General features: G+C 43.7%; 1 protein-coding gene across 1 annotated transcript in view; it reads right to left on the bottom strand.

The window, feature by feature from the left end:
* The window catches only part of LOC105494272 (zinc finger protein 675), a 74,895-nt gene that overhangs the window by 44,175 nt on the left and 12,606 nt on the right, over positions 1–18,114 (bottom strand). The window contains exons 4-5 of the mRNA XM_071088066.1: positions 14,605–16,143; positions 12,856–12,858 (exon numbers count right to left, since the gene is read on the bottom strand). Coding sequence (XP_070944167.1) covers positions 12,856–12,858; positions 14,605–16,143 — 1,542 coding nt within the window. The remainder of the gene's footprint in view (positions 1–12,855; positions 12,859–14,604; positions 16,144–18,114) is intronic.

Here is an 18,114-nt window from a genome sequence, read left to right as displayed (position 1 = left end):
TCCACACAGAGAACTCCATTTTGAGTGAGGGCTACAAAATTGAGGCTGAAACCGGGCGCGGTGACTCACGCCTGTAATCCCAGCACCTTGGGAGGCCAAGGTGGGCGGATCACGAGGTCAGGAGATCAAGACCATCCTGGCTAACACCGTGAAACCCTGTCTCTACTAAAAGTGCCAAAAAATATCCGGCGCGGTGGCGGGGGCCTGTAGTCCCAGCTACTCAGGAGGCTGAGGCAGGAGAATGGCGTCAACCCGGAAGGCGGAGCTTGCAGTGAGTTGAGATCGCGCCACTGCACTCCAGCCTGGGCAACAGAGAGAGACTGCAAGACTCCGTCTCAAAGAAAAAGAAAAAAAAAAAAGGAGGCCGAGACTTGCTGGGCTGCATTCCCAGAAAATTAGGCATTCCTAGCCTCTAAATGTTTATGGTTAAGGGAACAAATTAATAATGTTTACTAAACAGACTCAGACTTGGGAGTGTCCAGATATCCTGATATCTGGAGAACAAAGGCATTCCTAATTTTGCTTTAAAGATAATAATATCTGCCGGGCGCGGTGGCTCAAGCCTGTAATCCCAGCACTTTGGGAGGCTGAGACGGGTGGATCACGAGGTCAGGAGATCGAGACCATCCTGGCGAACACGGTGAAACCCCGTCTCTACTAAATACAAAAAACTAGCCGGGCGAGATAGCGGGCGCCTGTAATCCCAGTTACTTGGGAGCTGAGGCAGGAGAATGGCGTAAACCCCGGAGGTGGAGCTTGCAGTGAGCTGAGAGCCAGACTCCGTCTCAAAAAAAAAAAAAAAATAAATAAATAAATAAAGATAATAATATCAGTTCTCGCAAAATGTAGTAATTAAGAAAATTAATTATGTATTACAAACCCTTGTAGCAGGACACATCTGATATACAAGCATTGTACCTAGGGTGGATGTCAGGAACGTCCTATTTTGTCTATGGAGTAGCTGTCCTTTCACCACTTTGCTTTCTTAATAAACTTGCTTTTGCTTTGCACTGCAGACTTGCCCTAAATTCTTTCTTGCGTGAGATCCAAGAACCCTCTCCTGGGGTCTGGATCGGGACCCCTTTCCTGTAACACGTTTCTGGGACCACAGAAGGGACTATAGTGCAGAAACCCTGACCCATTGGCTACCTTTGCGTAAGTGTTGGGGTCCTGTAACATCTTTCTGGTGAACCACGGAAGGGATGATACTAAAGAAACCTCTAACCCAAAGGAAATAGGCTGCAGCACTGATTGGATGACTTTGGGTAAGTGGTGGGGTTAAATAATGGGATTGGGTTAGAGGCCCCTCTTAATAAAAGGAAAGAATGCTTGAGTGACCCTGAGGTCAGATGCCTGATTTAGGAGGGTTAGAGTCCCTTCTAAGGTTTAGGGACCTCTCAGTAAAGTCCCTCGCACATAAAAACGGGTTTGGCACTGCAGGCTAAGCCCTTTGTATTAATCTGCCTTTTACTTGCTGCATGAATCAATTTATTGGGCGCTGTCTCTGTTTCACTGTCATTATGTTATTTCATTTTATTTTTTAGATGCGGTCTCACTCTGCCACCCAGGCTGGAGTGCAGTGGCGTGATCTCAGCTCACTGCAACCTCCATCTCTGGGTTCAAGCAATTCTACTGCCTCAGCCTCTCAAGTAGCTGGGACTGCAGGCTCTTGCCACCATGCCCGGCAGATTTTTGTATTTTTAGTAGAGGTGGAGTTTCACCATGTTGGCCAGGCTGGTCTCAAACTCCTGGCTTCAGGTGATCCGCCCGCCTTGGCCTCCCAAAGTGCTGGGATTACTGGTGTGATCCACCATGCCCGGCTTTCACCGTCATTTTCAGGAGACTTTAACTGATCTTAGGGATGTTAACTTACTCTTTTTCTATGTACCTCCTGATTTCCGTCCTTTTGCTTGTGAAACTTTGAGAACAAAAAGTATTGAAGGCACCATCTCTAAAATTGCTGATTTAGTATTTAACAGCTATGAGCAATAAAATTACATAGATGTGGTTATATTTTCTTGCTGCTATAGCGACTGTGATCGAGAAGCACTGGGATGGAAATCAGGGGACTTCTGTCCTTGCTGTTTTGTTTCATTTTGCACACGAAAAATGCGATTCTTTCTTTTCTTGGATTCAGGCAAACCAACTCTGCTTATTTAATCCACACAGTCACTATTGCCCAGAACCTGCTTGCTCTGGTCATTCCCATCTAAATCTTCTTCATTTCCTTTGCCTTATTCGACATTTTTGCCAAGGTTCATTTGTGGTTTAAGATTCATGGCTTGGCTCACTTATGTTAGTTGGATAATGTGAAACATGTTTGATGAGAGAAAAAGAAGAAAAAGAACTAGACATGCAAGATGATCCTTTAATGCAAGCATCCCCGACCCCCGGTTCAGCAGGCAGTTTTTAGTGGAGCAGACCCTTCTCTGTCAGCTCTAAAGGTTCAGATGTGTCAGTCCTTTCTTCCTCTAGTCCACCTGAAAGTTCTGTTGAGAATCCTTCATCTGCTCCTCCTTTCCCATCTAGTCCCTCTGTATACCCACCACTCCCTGGGTAACTGAGCTCAGTGAGTACTATTCATAGTGGAGCTGCCTATCAACCTCCAAAGGGAAATCTTTGTCCACTTACAGAGGTGGCAAATGGGGAAGAAGGCACTGTGAGTGGACATGTCCCCTTTTCTATGTCTGATTTGGCTCTATGTAAAGAGAAGTTTGGTCATTTCTCTGAAGATCCAGGAAAATTCCTAGATGAGTTTGAGAAATTAACTCTGACCTACAGTTTAACTGGGCAGGATCTGCACGTTTTGTTGTCTCTGTGTTGTACAGTAAAAGAGTAAAAGAGAATGCATTTTGGGGACAGTTAGGGCCCATGCAGATGAGGTATTGGCTTGCAACTTGAACCATAATATATATCAGGCAAGAGGTTTAGCAGTTCAAGATCAAGATCCAGAAGGGAACTATCAAAGAGGCAGTGAGGACTTGGGGTGAAGAGAGCATATGGTCACTTGTTTTTTGAAAGGGATGAAGAAATGTTTGAAAAAGCCTATTGACTATAAAAAAGTTAAGGAAGTTTCTGCGGGCAAAGATGAGAATCCAACTTTTTTTTTTTTTTTTTTTTTTTTTTTTTTTTGAGACGGAGTCTCGCTCTGTCGCCCAGGCTGGAGTGCAGTGGCCAGATCTCAGCTCACTGCAAGCTCCGCCTCCCGGGTTCACACCATTCTCCTGCCTCAGCCTCCCGAGTAGCTGGGACTACAGGCGCCCGCCACCGCGCCCGGCTAATTTTTTGTATTTTTAGTAGAGACAGGGTTTCACTATGGTCTCGATCTCCTGACCTCGTGATCCGCCCACCTCAGCCTCCCAAAGTGCTGGGATTACAGGCGTGAGCCACCGCGCCCGGCCGAGAATCCAACTTTGTTCAAGGGCATTTAGTTGAGGCAATCGGGAAATATACTAACATTGATCCTGCCTCAAGGGAAAGATGAACCCTTCTGGGAGTACATTTTATAACCCAGTCTGCCCCTGATATCCACAGAAAACTATTAAAAGCAGCTATGGATCCCCAAACTTCTAAGGAACAGCTTTGGTTATGGAATTTTTAGTTTTTGATAACAGGGACAAAGCAGAAAAGCAGAAAGTGCAAGCAGGACCTCCCACAAGTATGGCTCTTGGCTGCAGCCTTAAGCTCACCTCAAACATGGGGTTGCCTCCTGGTTCTTGGCCTGAACAAGGGAAGCTGAAAGGTGGGAAGCCCAAAACTGGGCATCTGAGTCACCATGCCTTGGGCATAAATCAGTGGGCACATTGTAAGAAAACTGGCCATTGGGAAAGGGATTGCCCAGCATTCTGAAGGGATCCATCAGCACCCAAACCCAAGATGGCTGAAATAGCCAGGTAAGCCCAAGAGCGACGGGACTGAGACCTTCTGCCACAGCTTCTGTTGGACAACTAACTGTATCTATGGAGGAGCCTTGGGTAACCCTTGACTTGGCAAGTAAGATTAAATTCCTTCCAGAATGCTAACTCTGTTTTGACCCACCATGCTTTACCTATCCTTTAAGCTGCTCTTCAGAGACTTTGATTTTCTCCTGAATGCCCCACCCCTTATTAGGAAGGGATGTGTTAATTCAGAATAAACATCAGTGATATCATTTGGCTGTGTCCCCATCTAAATCACAACTTGAATTATATCTCCCAGAATTCCCACATGTGAGAGGGATCCAGTGAGAGGTAATTAAATCATGGCGACCAGTCTTTCCTGTGCTATTCTTGTGATAGTGATTAAGCCTCACCATATCTGATGGGTTCATCAGGGGTTTCTGCTTTCACTTCTTCCTCATTTTTCTCCTGCTGCCACCATGTAAGAAGTGCCTTTCACCTCCCACCATGATTCTGAGGTCTCCCCAGCCATGTGGAACTGTAAGTCCACTTAAAACTTTTTATCGCCAGTTTCAGGTATACCTTTATCAGCAGCATGAAAATGAACGAAAACAGTAAATTGGTACCAGTAGAGTGGGGCACTGCTAAAAGGATACCCAAAAATGTAGAAGCAGCTTTGGAACTGGGTAACAGGCAGTGGTTAAAACAGTTTGGATGGCTCAGAAGACAGGAAGGTGTAATAAAGTTTGGAACTTCCTAGAGACTTGTTGAATGACTTTGTCCAAAATGCTGATAGTGATATGGACAATAAGGTCCAGGCTGAGGTGGCCTCAGATGGGGATGAGGAACTTGTTGGGAACTGGAGTAAAGGTGACTCTTTTTTTTTTTTTTTTTTTTGAGACGGAGTCTCGCTCTGTCGCCCAGGCTGGAGTGCAGTGGCCAGATCTCAGCTCACTGCAAGCTCCACCTCCCGGGTTCACGCCATTCTCCTGCCTCAGCCTCCCGAGTAGCTGGGACCACAGGCGCCGCCACCTCGCCCGGCTAATTTTTTGTGTTTTTTTTTAGTAGAGACGGGGTTTCGCCATGTTAGCCAGGATGGTCTCGATCTCCTGACCTTGTGATCCGCCCGTCTCGGCCTCCCAAAGTGCTGGGATTACAGGCTTGAGCCACCGCGCCCGGCCAAGGTGACTCTTGTTATGTTTTAACAAAGAGACTGGTGGCATTTTGCCCCTGCCCTAGAGATTTGTGAAACTTTGAACTTCAGAAAGATGATTTAGAGTGTCTGGCAGAAGAAATTTCTAAGCACAAAAGCATTCAAGGGGTGACTTGTATACTGTTAAAGGCATTCAGTTTTATAAGGGAAGCAGAGCATAAAAGTTTGGAAAATTTGCAGCCTGACTATGCGATAGAAAAGAAAAACCCATTTTCTGGGAAGAAATACAAGCTGGCTGCAGAAATTTGCATAAGTAGCAAGGAGCCTAATGTAAATCCCCAGACCATGGGGAAAATGTCTCCAGGCCATGTCAGAGACTTTCATGGCAGCCTCTCCCATCAGGTGCCTGGAGGTCCGGGAGGAAAAAATGGTTTTATAGTCTGGGCCCAGGGTTCCCGTGCTGTTTCCAGCCTAGGAACTTAGTGCCCTGTGTCCCAGTTGCTCCAGCCACGGCTGAAAGGGGCCAATGTACAGCTCAGGCTGTGCCTTTAGAGGGTGGACTCCCCAAGCCTCAGCAGCTTCCATGTGGTGTTGAGCCTGCAGGTGCACAGAAGTCAAGAACTGAGGTTTAGGAACCTCTACGTAGATTTCAGAAGATGTATGGAAATCCCTGAATGCCCAGACAAAAGACTGCTGTAGGGGCAGGCCCTTCATGGAGAACCTCTGCTAGGGCAGTGTGGATGGAAAATGTGGGGTCAGAGCCCCCACACAGAGTCCCTCCTGAGGCACCATCTAATGGAGCTGTGAGAAGAGGGCCACCATCTTCCAGACCCCAGAATTGTAGATTCACCGACAGCTTGCACTGTGCACCTGGAAAAGCCACAGACACTCAGTGCCAGCCCATGAAAGCAGCAGAGAGAGGCTGTACTCTGCAAAGCCACAAGGGTGTAGCTGCCCAAGACAATGGGAATCCATATTTTGCATTAGCATAATCTGGATGTGGGACATGAAGTCAAAGGAGATCATTTTGGAGCTTTAAGATTTGACCACCCCTGGGCTGGGCGCGGCGCTCAAGCCTGTAATCCCAGCACTTTGGGAGGCCGAGACTGGCGGATCACGAGGTTAGAAGATCGAGACCATCCTGGCTAACACGGTGAAACCCTCTACTAAAAAATACAAAAAACTAGCTGGGCGAGGTGGCGGGCGCCTGTAGTCCCAGCTACTCGGGAGGCTGAGGCAGGAGAATGGCGTAAACCTGGGAGGCGGAGCTTGCAGTGAGCTGAGATCCGGTCACTGCACTCCAGACTAGGCGACAGAGCGAGACTCCATCTCAAAAAAAAAAAAAAGATTTGACCACCCCACTGGATTTTGGACTTGCATGGGGCCTTCAGTCCCTTTATTTTGACCAATTTCTCTCATTTGGAATGGCTATATTTACCCAATGCCTTTACTTCCATTGTATCTAGGAAGTAACGAACTTGGTTTTGATTTTACTGGCTCACAGGTGGAAGGGACTTGTCTGGTCTCAAATGAGACTTTAAACCGTGGACTTTTGAGTTTATGCTGAAATGAGTTAAAACTTTGGGGGACTACTGGGAAGGTATGACTGGTTTTGAAACGTGAATGTATGAGATTTGGGAGAGGCCAGGGGCAGAATGATGTAGTTTGGCTCTGTGTCCACACGCAAATCTCATCTCGTAGCTCCCATAATTCCTCCCTCTTGTGGGAGGGACTCAGTGGGAGAGTATTGAATCACTGAATCATAGATGATTGAACAGCATCTTTTCTGTGCTGTTCTCATGACAGTGAATGGGTTTCATGAAATGTGATGGTTTTAAAAACCAAAGTTTCTCTTCACAAGGTCTCTCTTTGCCTGCTGCCATCCATGTAAGAAGTGACTTGCTCCTCCTTGCCTTCCATCATGATTGTGAGGCTTCCCAAGTCACATGGAACTGTAAGTCCAATAAACCTCCTTCTTTTGTAAATTGCCCAGTCTTGGGTATGTCTTTATCAGCAGCAGCATGAAAATGGACTAATACATTAATTTATATTTTATTTAGTTGGAACGTTCCATTTTCATTTATTAATTGGAGAACCCTATATAAGCCTACATTTCTTTAGTTATTGTTCCTTTCACTTTTTATAAATGACATAAGTAAATTTATTGATTGATTGAGCCGATTTGTTTAGGTAAGTACTAGTGAGACTTCAGGAGTACGTTTCTATACATAAATGCAGCAAACAAACATGACCGTGCTTGCTGTGTCACAGATGCTTTATAATAAGCCATAATTATTCCTGGTGGAGTTAGTTTGTAACTTCAAGTCAGGGATGAAAAATAGCAACGGTGAAGAAATAACATTTATTCTTCACGTGGAGAGGATATTTTTTTCCACGCTGCAAAACTGACTCTTGCTGAATTTAAATATAAATTCTGACTTTTTCCTTTCCTAATTATTCTCAGTTTTGTTTGTCTTATTATGTGGATTCCAAGAATGTATGCATCACAGTCCTTCTTTATTTACTGTTTTATGATGACAGTTTTCTTATTGCTGTCTTTATGCCATGACATTTTACATGGTACTTTGTAGGTTCTAATTTAAAAGTTGATACTTTTTATTGCACAGAAAATTGGTTTTAACTAGAAAATTTATTTAGTAATGTAACTTTCAGATTAATTAAAATAAGAGGCATACACTCTCCACAGGTGAGAGAATTACATCAGTTAGCATTTTTTTTTTTTTTTTTTTTTTTTTCTGAGACAGTCTCACTCTGTTGCTCAGGCTGGAGTGTAGTGGTACAGTCTCAGCTCACTGCAACCTCCGCCTCCCGGGTTTAAGCGATTCTCCTACCTCAGCCTCCTGAGTAGCTGGGATTACAGGTGCACGTCACCACGCACGGCTAATTTTGTATTTTTAGTAGAGATGGGCTTTCTCCATGTTGGTCAGGCTGGTCTCAAACTCCCGACCTAAGGTGATCTGCCCACCTTGACCTCCGGAACTGCTGGGATTACAGGCATGAGACACTGCGCCTGGCCACAACTCTCTTATTTCTTTCCCACCACCCCCAGCCTCTGATAACTATTATTCCACTTTCTGCTTTTTTGAGTTAAACTTTCTTAGGTTTAACATATAAATACATCTTGCAGTACTTGCCTACTTATGTCTGGCTTCTTTCTTTTTTTTTTTTTTTTTTTTTTTTGAGACGGAGTCTCGCTCTGCCGCCCAGGCTGGAGTGCAGTGACTGGATCTCAGCTCACTGCAAGCTCCGCCTCCCGGGTTCACGCCATTCTCCTGCCTCAGCCTCCCGAGTAGCTGGGACTACAGGCGCCCGCCACCTCGCCCGGCTAGTTTTTCGTATTTTTCAGTAGAGACGGGGTTTCACCGTGTTAGCCAGGATGGTCTTGATCTCCTGACCTCGCGATCCGCCCGTCTCGGCCTCCCAAAGTGCTGGGATTACAGGCTTGAGCCACCGCGCCCGGCCATGTCTGGCTTATTTCATGTAGCACAATGTCTTCTAAATTTATTTCTGTTGATTCAAATGATGAGATTTACCCACTTTTAAGGCTGAATAGTGTTCCATTGCTTATACTACATTTTTAGAAGAATTAATTTTAATATATATTTATCTGTTGGTGGAAAAACTCATGTTACGAAAGAATATTTCTATGTTAAAGCATATGTTAGTGTAATTTTCAGCATATAAATATCTCATTAAAAGTAGCTAATTTATACTGATCACTAATTGTAACACTATGTATGTGTTACTGAATTCAATTTTCACAGTAACTTAATAACATAGGTCTTATTATTATTCTCATTTTACAGAGGAAGAAACAAAGCCACTGTGAGAAAGGACTTGGTCACACTAGCGAAGCCAGTATTAAAACACAAACAGAGGTTGGGAGCTGTGGCTCACGCCTGTAATCCAGCACTTTGGGAGGCCAAGGCAGGAGGATCATGAGGTCAGCCTGACTAACATGGTGAACTCCCATCACTATGAAAAATACAAAAATTAGCTGGGTGAGATGGCATGCACCTGTAGTCCCAATTACTCAGGAGGCTGAGACAGGAGAGTCGCTTGAACCCAGGAGGCGGAGGTTGCAGTGAGCCGAGATCATGCCACTGCACTCTAGCCTGGTGACAGAGCAAGACTCCATCAGGAAAACAAAAACAAAAACCAAAGGCAGCTTGGTATCCAGAGATAACCCTCTTCAGTATAACAATAAAAACCCTCTTCAAGCAGAAAAGACAAAATAATTTTTAACACTCATTTTTAAATAAACATTTTACAAAAATTAAATAATTGGATGCATTTTTATTGTTCTAAGTGAGTATGAAGATAAAAAAAAAAAGGTACATAAATAAGCCAGAAAACAATAGCTAATATTTGCAATAAATATAACTGGAAAGTAGTTAACTATCATTTGCAGATGATGTCTGCTTACTGAGATAACAAAAGTAACTGAAATACTTTTAAAAGTCTATTTAGGGCCGGGCGCGGTGGCTCAAGCCTGTAATCCCAGTACTTTGGGAGGCCGAGACGGGTGGATCACTAGGTCAGAAGATCGAGACCATCCTGGCTAACACGGTGAAACCCCGTCTCTACTAAAAAATACAAAAAACTAGCCGGGCGAGGTGGCGGGCGCCTGTAGTCCCAGCTACTCAGGAGGCTGAGGCAGGAGAATGGCCCGAACCCGGGAGGCGGAGCTTGCAGTGAGCTGAGATCCGGCCACTGCACTCCAGCCTGGGCCACAGAGCGAGACTCCGTCTCAAAAAAAAAAAAAAAAAAAGTCTATTTAGGGCCGGGCACCGTGGCTCATGCCTGTAATCTCAGCACTTTGGGAGGCCGAGGTGGGTGGATCACCTGAGGTCAGGAATTTGAGACCAGCCTGGCCAACACGATGAAACTCTGTCTCTGCTAAAAATATATATATATACAAAATTACCCAGGTGTGGTAATGGCACGTGTAATCTCAGCTACTCAGGAGGCTGAGGCAAGAGAATTGCTTGAACCCAGGAGATGGAGGTTGCAGTGAGCCAACATGGTCCCACTGCACTTCAGTCTGGGTGACAGAGTAAGACTCCATCTCAAAAAAAAAAAAAAAAAAGGTTGGCATTATTCACAATAGTTAAGACTTGGAATCAACCCAAATGTCCATCAGTGACAGAATGGATTAAGAAAATGTGGCACATATACACCATGGAATACTATGTAGCCATAAAAAAGGATGAGTTCGTGTCCTTTGTAGGGACATGGATGCAGCTGGAAACCATCACTCTCAGCACACTATTGCGAGAGCAGAAAACCAAACACCTCATGTTCTCACTCATAGGTGGGAATAGAACATTGAGATCACTTGGACACAGGAAGGGGAACATCACACACCAGGTCCTATTGTGGGGAGGGGGTGGGGGGAGGGATAGCATTAGGAGATATACCTAATGTAAATGACAAGTTAATGGGTGCAGCACACCAACATGGCACACGTATACATATGTAACAAACCTGCACATTGTGCACATGTACCCTAGAACTTAAAGTATAAAAAATAAATAAATAAATAAATAAAAGGTCTATTCAGTTGGGAACAAAAAATGCTAAGATTATCCTCAAGATTCTCAGTTTGTTGTACACCTGCTGTGTAATCTTTTCTTTTCTTGTAAAAAACAATGTGTGACTGTGGTGGGAAATCACTCACGAAATTAGGTTACTATTGGGTAAACTAAATCAGAGGTGCTTTTAATAGAAAGAGACACATCATAGAAAAAAACTCCCTGGCCTGGAAGTAAGTGATTTCCAGCTGGGCCATGTTGTAATCTGCTCATAGTGGCAACATGGAAGGAAATATATTTGTATATTGTCATTATATCTGCCTCCTACATGTTGCTTCAAGCAGGGAGAACAGGAGGATCCCATGGAAAAGGGAAAAAAAGAGGTCTCATTTGTGCAAGAGATAATCACTTCTAATCTGGAATAGCTTATGATAAACAGAAGAGACCACAACATGACCACATCAATGGGAGAAAAGAGGAAACCTGGTTAAAAGTGCTTACTGGCATTTTTAGGCAGCATTTAGTAAGCCTTAGTGAATGATCAGCCTCTGGAATACCAACAGTCTACCAACAAGTCTGAACTCATTCTGGTTAAATCAGCATTCTAGTGGAACAGTTTTATACTATTCATTACAGAAATACTATGGAGATGAGTGAGTACCCTGCTAAAATTGACCTTATTATGAAAAAGCATACCTAATTATTTGTTTTCACAATTTAAAAACCCTGAAAATGACCAGGCGCAGTGACTCACGCCTGTAATCCCAGCACTTTGGGAGGCTGAGGCAGGTGGATCAAGAGGTAAGGAGTTCAAAACCAGCCTGGCCACGATGGTGAAACCCTGTCTCTAAAAAAACTACAAAAATTAGCCAGGCGCAGTGGCAGGCACCTGTAATCGCAGATACTCAGGAGGCTGAGGCAGGAGAATTGCTTGAACCTGGGAGGCAGAGGTTGCAGTGGGCCAAGATCACATCATTGCACTCCATCCTAGGTGACAGTGACTTTATTTCAAAACAAACAAACAAAAAACCTTGAAAACATCATAAATTTATTAAAAATGTACTTCTGGCCAGGCGCAGTGGCTCAAGCCTGTAATCCCAGCATTTTGGGAGGCCGAGACGGGCAGATCACGAGGTCAGGAGATCGAGACCATCCTGGCTAACATGGTGAAACCCCGTCTCTACTAAAAAATACAAAAAACTAGCTGGGCGAGGTGGCAGGCGCCTGTAGTCTCAGCTACTGGGGAGGCTGAGGCAGGAGAATGGCATAAACCCGGGAGGCGGAGCTTGCAGTGAGCTGAGATCTGGCCACTGCACTCCAGCCTGGGCGACAGAGCGAGATTCCATCTCAAAAAAAAAAAAAAAAAAAGTACTTCTGCTAATTATGGAGCATTCTACTATACTGTAATACAATATTGAACTTTAAGCACCTTAATATGAATGTTTCTTGAGTGCATGAAGAGTTATGTTGATAGTTTCTTTTAAATTAACATGCGAGAAGTAACAAAAGATTTGAAGTGGAATAAATAATCTAAAACACTTTTTTTCCCCAAAGGCTTGGCATAGTTGCCTGCTTTTTGAAATGGCTAGATTACTAACCAGAAGCAAAAACAAGATTTTCGTTTTTCTCAATCAGTATGTTTTTGACATTTTGAAATTTAGAATCCTGGCTAAAGGATTTTAGTAAGTGGCTTACTAAAGTAGTCAAGGCAATACAAGGAGAATTTTGACAGGTAGGAAAATGCATACTATATACACACATTGCCCTTCCCTGATTTGCTTCTTCTTTTTTTTTTTTTGAGACAGAGTCTTGCTCTGTTGTTCCGGCTGGAGTGCAGTAGTGCTGCAACCTCTGCCTCTTGGGTTCAAGCAGTTCTCCTGCCTCAGCGTCCCGAGTAGCTGGGATTACAGGCGCACACCACCATGCCCGGCTAATTTTTGTAGTTTTAGTAGAGACGGGGTTTCACCATATTGGCCAAAGTGGTCTCGAACTCCTGACCTTGTGATCGATCCACCTTGGCCTCCCAAAGTGCTGGGATTACAGGCATGAGCCACCGCGTCTGGCCCTCCGACTTGCTCTAATATTGAAAGACTGCAGATTGCAAATCTAGTCTCTTGATTTAGAGTAAATTATCAAAATACTTATTTTCCAGTCAAATAATTGTATAAAATCAATGGGTAGGGTTGAGCCTGCACACTCTTCAACTGTAGACAGGTCTGCCAGCGAGAACTGGCACATGGACCCGGACCACTCCTTCCGCGCCTGCCACTTCCTGCAAGGGGCACAGGAGGTCACTCCTGGACTAGATATAAGCTGAGACTGGCGAGGAGGAGGAGGAGGAGGAGGAGGTAGGAGATACAGGGTCTGTCAGGTTTAGTGGGGACACAGGAGGGGTGGGGGGAAGTGGTGGTGCCAGGAGGACGGAGAAGAGGGGTCAGGGTAAGGGGGAGGTTGGGCAGGGGACCGAAGAGGGGGCAGGGAAAGAGTATCAGGAGGCTAAGAGAAGGAGGAAGAATTGTCCTTCTCCTTGCTTGAGGGAGTAGATTTCACCAGCAAGACCTGGGGCAACGAACATCGGGCCCAGATGACCGGGTGTGAACGCAAGTCCCAAAAGGCCTGAACACAGGGTACCTCAGACCATTTGCCTAGTCTCTTGCAGAAGTTGGTCAGATCCGTGAGAATGGTAAAGTCTAGAGTGCCCTCTGCAGGCCACTGAGACTACTTATCCAATTTATACTGCGGCCATGCCACTGTGCAGAAGAAAATAAGCGGCTTTCCTTTTAGGTCTTGGCTGAGACCTAAAGTCTAGAAATTAGCCAAGAGGCACCCCAGAGGGCATTTTGGGTCTGGTTTGGACTGGGCAGCCCTCATGGTCCTGAGGCAGGCAGTCCGGAGGCAGCAGGAGCGTCCTCTCACTGCCACATGGAGTGCGGCTATGGTGGCTTCCGGGGAGGTTGGACGTCTCCTAGTCCCCGGTGCCGAGGTCACAGTTGACCGGAGGGAGCCCCTGACGTGGCCGCGCGTTTCAGACAGGGATTCCCGGAGGGGGCCTGCAGGACAGGGGAAAACTTACCCAGCAGTGATCGAATCAAGTCTTGATTTTGGTGAAAACGGCTCCCGGCGCAGAGAGGAGGTCCCGGCTCAGAGGAGAGGAGAGCCTACCCGGACAGGCAGGGGACTGGGGGAAGCTTCCTCCCAGGCTTTCAGCAGCAATGTAATGTAAATGACGGAGCCAAGCAAGAAGACACCAGGCATATGAGAACAAAGGCAGCCTTTATTGGGCTCATGGGAGAGGTTAACCGGTCCTCTAGCAGGAGGGCCGAGGAAGTCGCGCTTGGGGCGAGTATCGGGGGCCTTTTGTAGGGTGAGGTAGGCGGGGTTTGTAGGTTTCAGCCTTCTTGAGGTAGGTTTCAATTTCTGGGGAATAACATGTTCAGGAGCTGACGGAGAGCAGGGGTTCTTTGGCGGGTGCGGGCTTTTTTTGCACCCTGAGTCTTAGCAGGAAGTGAAGGGCAGGAAGTCCTAACAAAGGGCCTGCCATGCCAGGTGATATCGCCATGTTGGGTCTGAATTCCTGCCTAACTACAACCCGCTTTATGTTCATAATGTATGTCGTCAAAATGAATACTCTTCACTTTAGAGGCTTATATTTTCTGAAAGACTTTTGACATAATTGCATGTATAATGCTTTTATTAAGTATGAACTCTCTGATGCTGAGATGTGAACAGGTATTAATGGCTTTTTCACATTCTGTATATTTGACATTTTTTTTCTAGTACGAATCATTTCCTGTGCAATAAGGTGTGAGCATTGGTTACAAGTTTTGCCACATTCTTCACACTACGGTTTTTAGCATGAATTATCTTATGTACAATGAAGCGTGACAACCTTTAAAGGTTTTGTTACATTCTTCAGATTTCTAAGATTTCTCTCCAGTATAATTTCTTTTATGTTTAGAAAAATTTGAGGTGTTTTCAAAACCACTGTTACATCTTTTAGGTTTGTAGAGTTTCTCACCAGTATGAATTTTCTTATGTACAGTAAGATTTGAGGACTGGTTAAAAGCTTTGCCACATTTTTCACATTGGTAGGGTTTCTCTCCAGTATGAATTCTCTTATGTCTAGTAAGGTGTGAGGACTGGTTAAAGGCTTTACCACATTCTTCACATTGGTAGAATTTCTCTCCAGTATGAATTACTTTATGTGTAGTAAGGTGTGAGGAATGGTTAAAGGCTTTGCCACATTCTTCACATGTGTAGCGTTTCTCTCTAGTATGAATTTTCTTATGTTCAGTAAGTTTTGAGGATCGATAGAAAGCTTTGCCACATTCTTCACATTTGTAGGATTTCTCTCCAGTATGAATTCTCTTATGTGTAGTAAGAATTGAGGACTGGTTAAAAGCTTTGCCACATTCTTCACATTTGTAGGGTTTCTCTCCAGTATGAATTCTTTTATGTGTAGTAAGGTTTGAGAACTGCTTAAAGGCTTTGCCACATTCTTCACATTTGTATGGTTTCTCTTCAGTATGAATATTCTTATGTTCAGTAAGGTTTGAGGATTGGTTAGAAGTTTTGCCACATTTTTCACATTGGTAGGGTTTCTCTCCAGCATGAATGCTCTTATGTCTAGTAAGGTGTGAAGACTTGTTAAAAGCTTTGCCACATTCTTCACATTTGTAGGGTTTCTCTCCAGTATGAATCATCTTATGTGTAGTAAGGTGTGAGGACTGTCTAAAGGCTTTGCCACATTCTTCACATTTGTAGGGCTTCTCTCCAGTATGAATTATCTTATGTCTGGTAAGGTGTGAGGACTGGTTAAAGGCTTTACCACATTCTTCACATTTGTAGGCTTTCTCTCCAGTATGAATTATCTTATGTCTGGTGAGGTATGAGGGCTGGTTGAAAGCTTTGCCATATTCCTTATATTCATTGAGTTTCTCTCTAGTATGAATTATCTTATGTGTAGTAAGGGTTGAGGACTGATTAAAGGCTTTGTCACATTCTTCATGTTTGTAGGGATTCTCTCCAGTATGAATTATTTTATGTGTTGTAATGTGTGATGACAGGTTAAAGGCTTTGCCACATTCTTCACATTTGTACGGTTTCTCTCCATTATGAATTCTTTTATGTTTAGTAAAGATTAAGGATCCATTAAAGGCTTTTCCACAGTCTTCACATTTGTAGAAATTTACTCTAGTGCAAGTTATTTTACGTTGAGTTAGGTTTGAAAACATGCAAAATGATTTGCCAAATTCTTTACATTTAAAAGGTTTTTTTCCAGTGTGTCTTATCTTATGTCCATTTAAATTTGAAAATTTATGAAAGATTTTCATATATTCATCACAATGAAATAGTTTGCTCTGGGTAGCTGGCAAACATTGGTTAAGTCCATTGTAACCTCCTTTTTGCACCTTGCACTCATCCACACTTTTACCACATTTTCTTAACTGTAAATTCTCATGTTCACATTTTCCATGTCTTCTCAGTGTCACTTTTTGGAAAGAATCTTTTATGTTCTGCTCTGGTGAAAAGTCTTGGGCAAAATGAGAACAAGTAACTGAAAGAAATAAAAATAACAAACGACTTCACTTGATAGACTCTAAATATACTTTACAAATCCAACCTATACCATTATACAAATTACACAAGCAAGATGGCATAGCAAAATACCAAAGGCCCTAATTTCTTCTTTTTTTTTCTTTTTTTCTGAGATGGAGTCTCAATCTGTCACTTGGGTTGGTCTGCAGCAGCATGATCTCAGCTCACTGCAACCTCTGCCACCCAGATTCAAGCAATTCTTTTGCCTCAGCCTCCTAAGTAGCTAGGATTACAGGCATGCACCACCATGCCCAGCTAATTTTTGTATTTTTAGTAGAAATGGGGTTTCACCATGTTGGCCAGGCTGGTCTCAAATTCCTGACCTCGTGATCTGCCCACCTCAGCCTCCCAAAATGCTGGGATTACAGGCATGAGCCACCGTGCCCAGCCCAAAGGCCCTAATTTCTTAATAGAAATATAAATGTAACAAAACCACATTGACCAAAATACATTTGTGGAAAATTTGTAAATTAGTTAAGTGTGTGAGCAGAATGCAAAGAGCCACATAGAAAGAAAAGTCTGTTACATTTACCCAACACAGATCTTTCTGCTCCCCAATATAACATAATACCTTTAAAAGTAAATTGCCAACTTCAATTATTTTGCATATAGACGTACACCTGAGAGCGGATAATTTATAAAGAAAAAAGGTTGGCAGGACACGGTGGCTCATGCCTGTAATCACAGCACTTTGGGAGGCCAAGACAGGCGAATCAACTGAGGTCAGGAGTTTGAGACCAGCCTGACCAACATGGTGAAATCCTGTCTCTACTAAAAATACAAAATTAGCCAGGCATGGTGGTGCATGCCTGTAATCCCAGCTACTCAGGAGGCTGAGGCAGGAGAATCACTTGAACCAGTGAGGCAGAGGCTGCAGTGAGCCAAGATTGTGCCACTGCAGTCCAGCCTAGGTGACAGAGTGAGACTATGTCTCAAAAAAAAAAAAAAAGAAAAAGAAAAAAAGGAAAGAAAAAAAGAAAAAAAGTTATTTGGTACACACTTTGGCAGACTGTACAAGTGTGTGCCAACGTTGGCTTCTGGTGAGGGTTTCACAAAGCTTACAATCATGGTGAAATGCAAAGAGTAACTGAACATACCACATGGCAAGGGACAGAGCAAGTGTGAAATAATGAACCAGTTCTCATTTAAATTAACAGAGGGTAAAGTTTTTGTTTACCAAGAGGTTGATGTCAAGCCGTAACACCTCCCACCAGGTTCTGCATCCAACATTGAGGACTGCATTGCAGCATAATATTTGGGGATTGTGAACATTTAGGTTATATCATAGACCAACAACGCTTGACAGACACGTAAAAAATTTCCAGTTAAAAGCAAGAAAATACACAATATTCTTATTTGCACCTGGTGTATTCTGTTAGGATACACAAGAAGTCTTATTAAGAATACCAGGTGGGTGCTGTGGCTCATGCCTATAATTTCAACACTTTGGGAGACCAAGATGGGAGGATCTCTTAGGGTCAGAAGTTTGAGACCAGCCTAGGCAACATAGTAGTACTCTGTCCCTACAAATAATCAATAAATTAGCCAGGCATGGTAGTGTATCTCTGTAGTCCCAGCTACTCAGGAGGCTGAGGTGAAAGGAGCACTTGAGCCCCGAAGGTTGAGGCTGCAGTAACTGCACTCCAGTCTCGGTAACAGAAAGAGATCCTGTCTCAAATTGACAACAACAACAAAAAATAAATGCAAGAAAATAAAAATTATACACCGAATGTTTTCTGACTAAAACTGAATGAAACTGGAAATTGAGAGCACAAGTAAAACTGGCACATCCAAATATATATGAAAATAACACATATTCTTCAACATAGTTTTACTCAAGGGTCAAAAAATTTAATTTTTCAAAGATGTCTATACAACTTACAGTGATGAATACATTCAATATAATTTCTATAAAAATCCCCAAAGCACA

Source organism: Macaca nemestrina, chromosome 20, assembly GCF_043159975.1.
Source record: "Macaca nemestrina isolate mMacNem1 chromosome 20, mMacNem.hap1, whole genome shotgun sequence".
Taxonomy (NCBI): Eukaryota; Metazoa; Chordata; class Mammalia; order Primates; family Cercopithecidae; genus Macaca; species Macaca nemestrina.
Note: the sequence above shows the minus strand (reverse complement) of the source record. Positions and strands in the feature narration are given on the sequence as shown.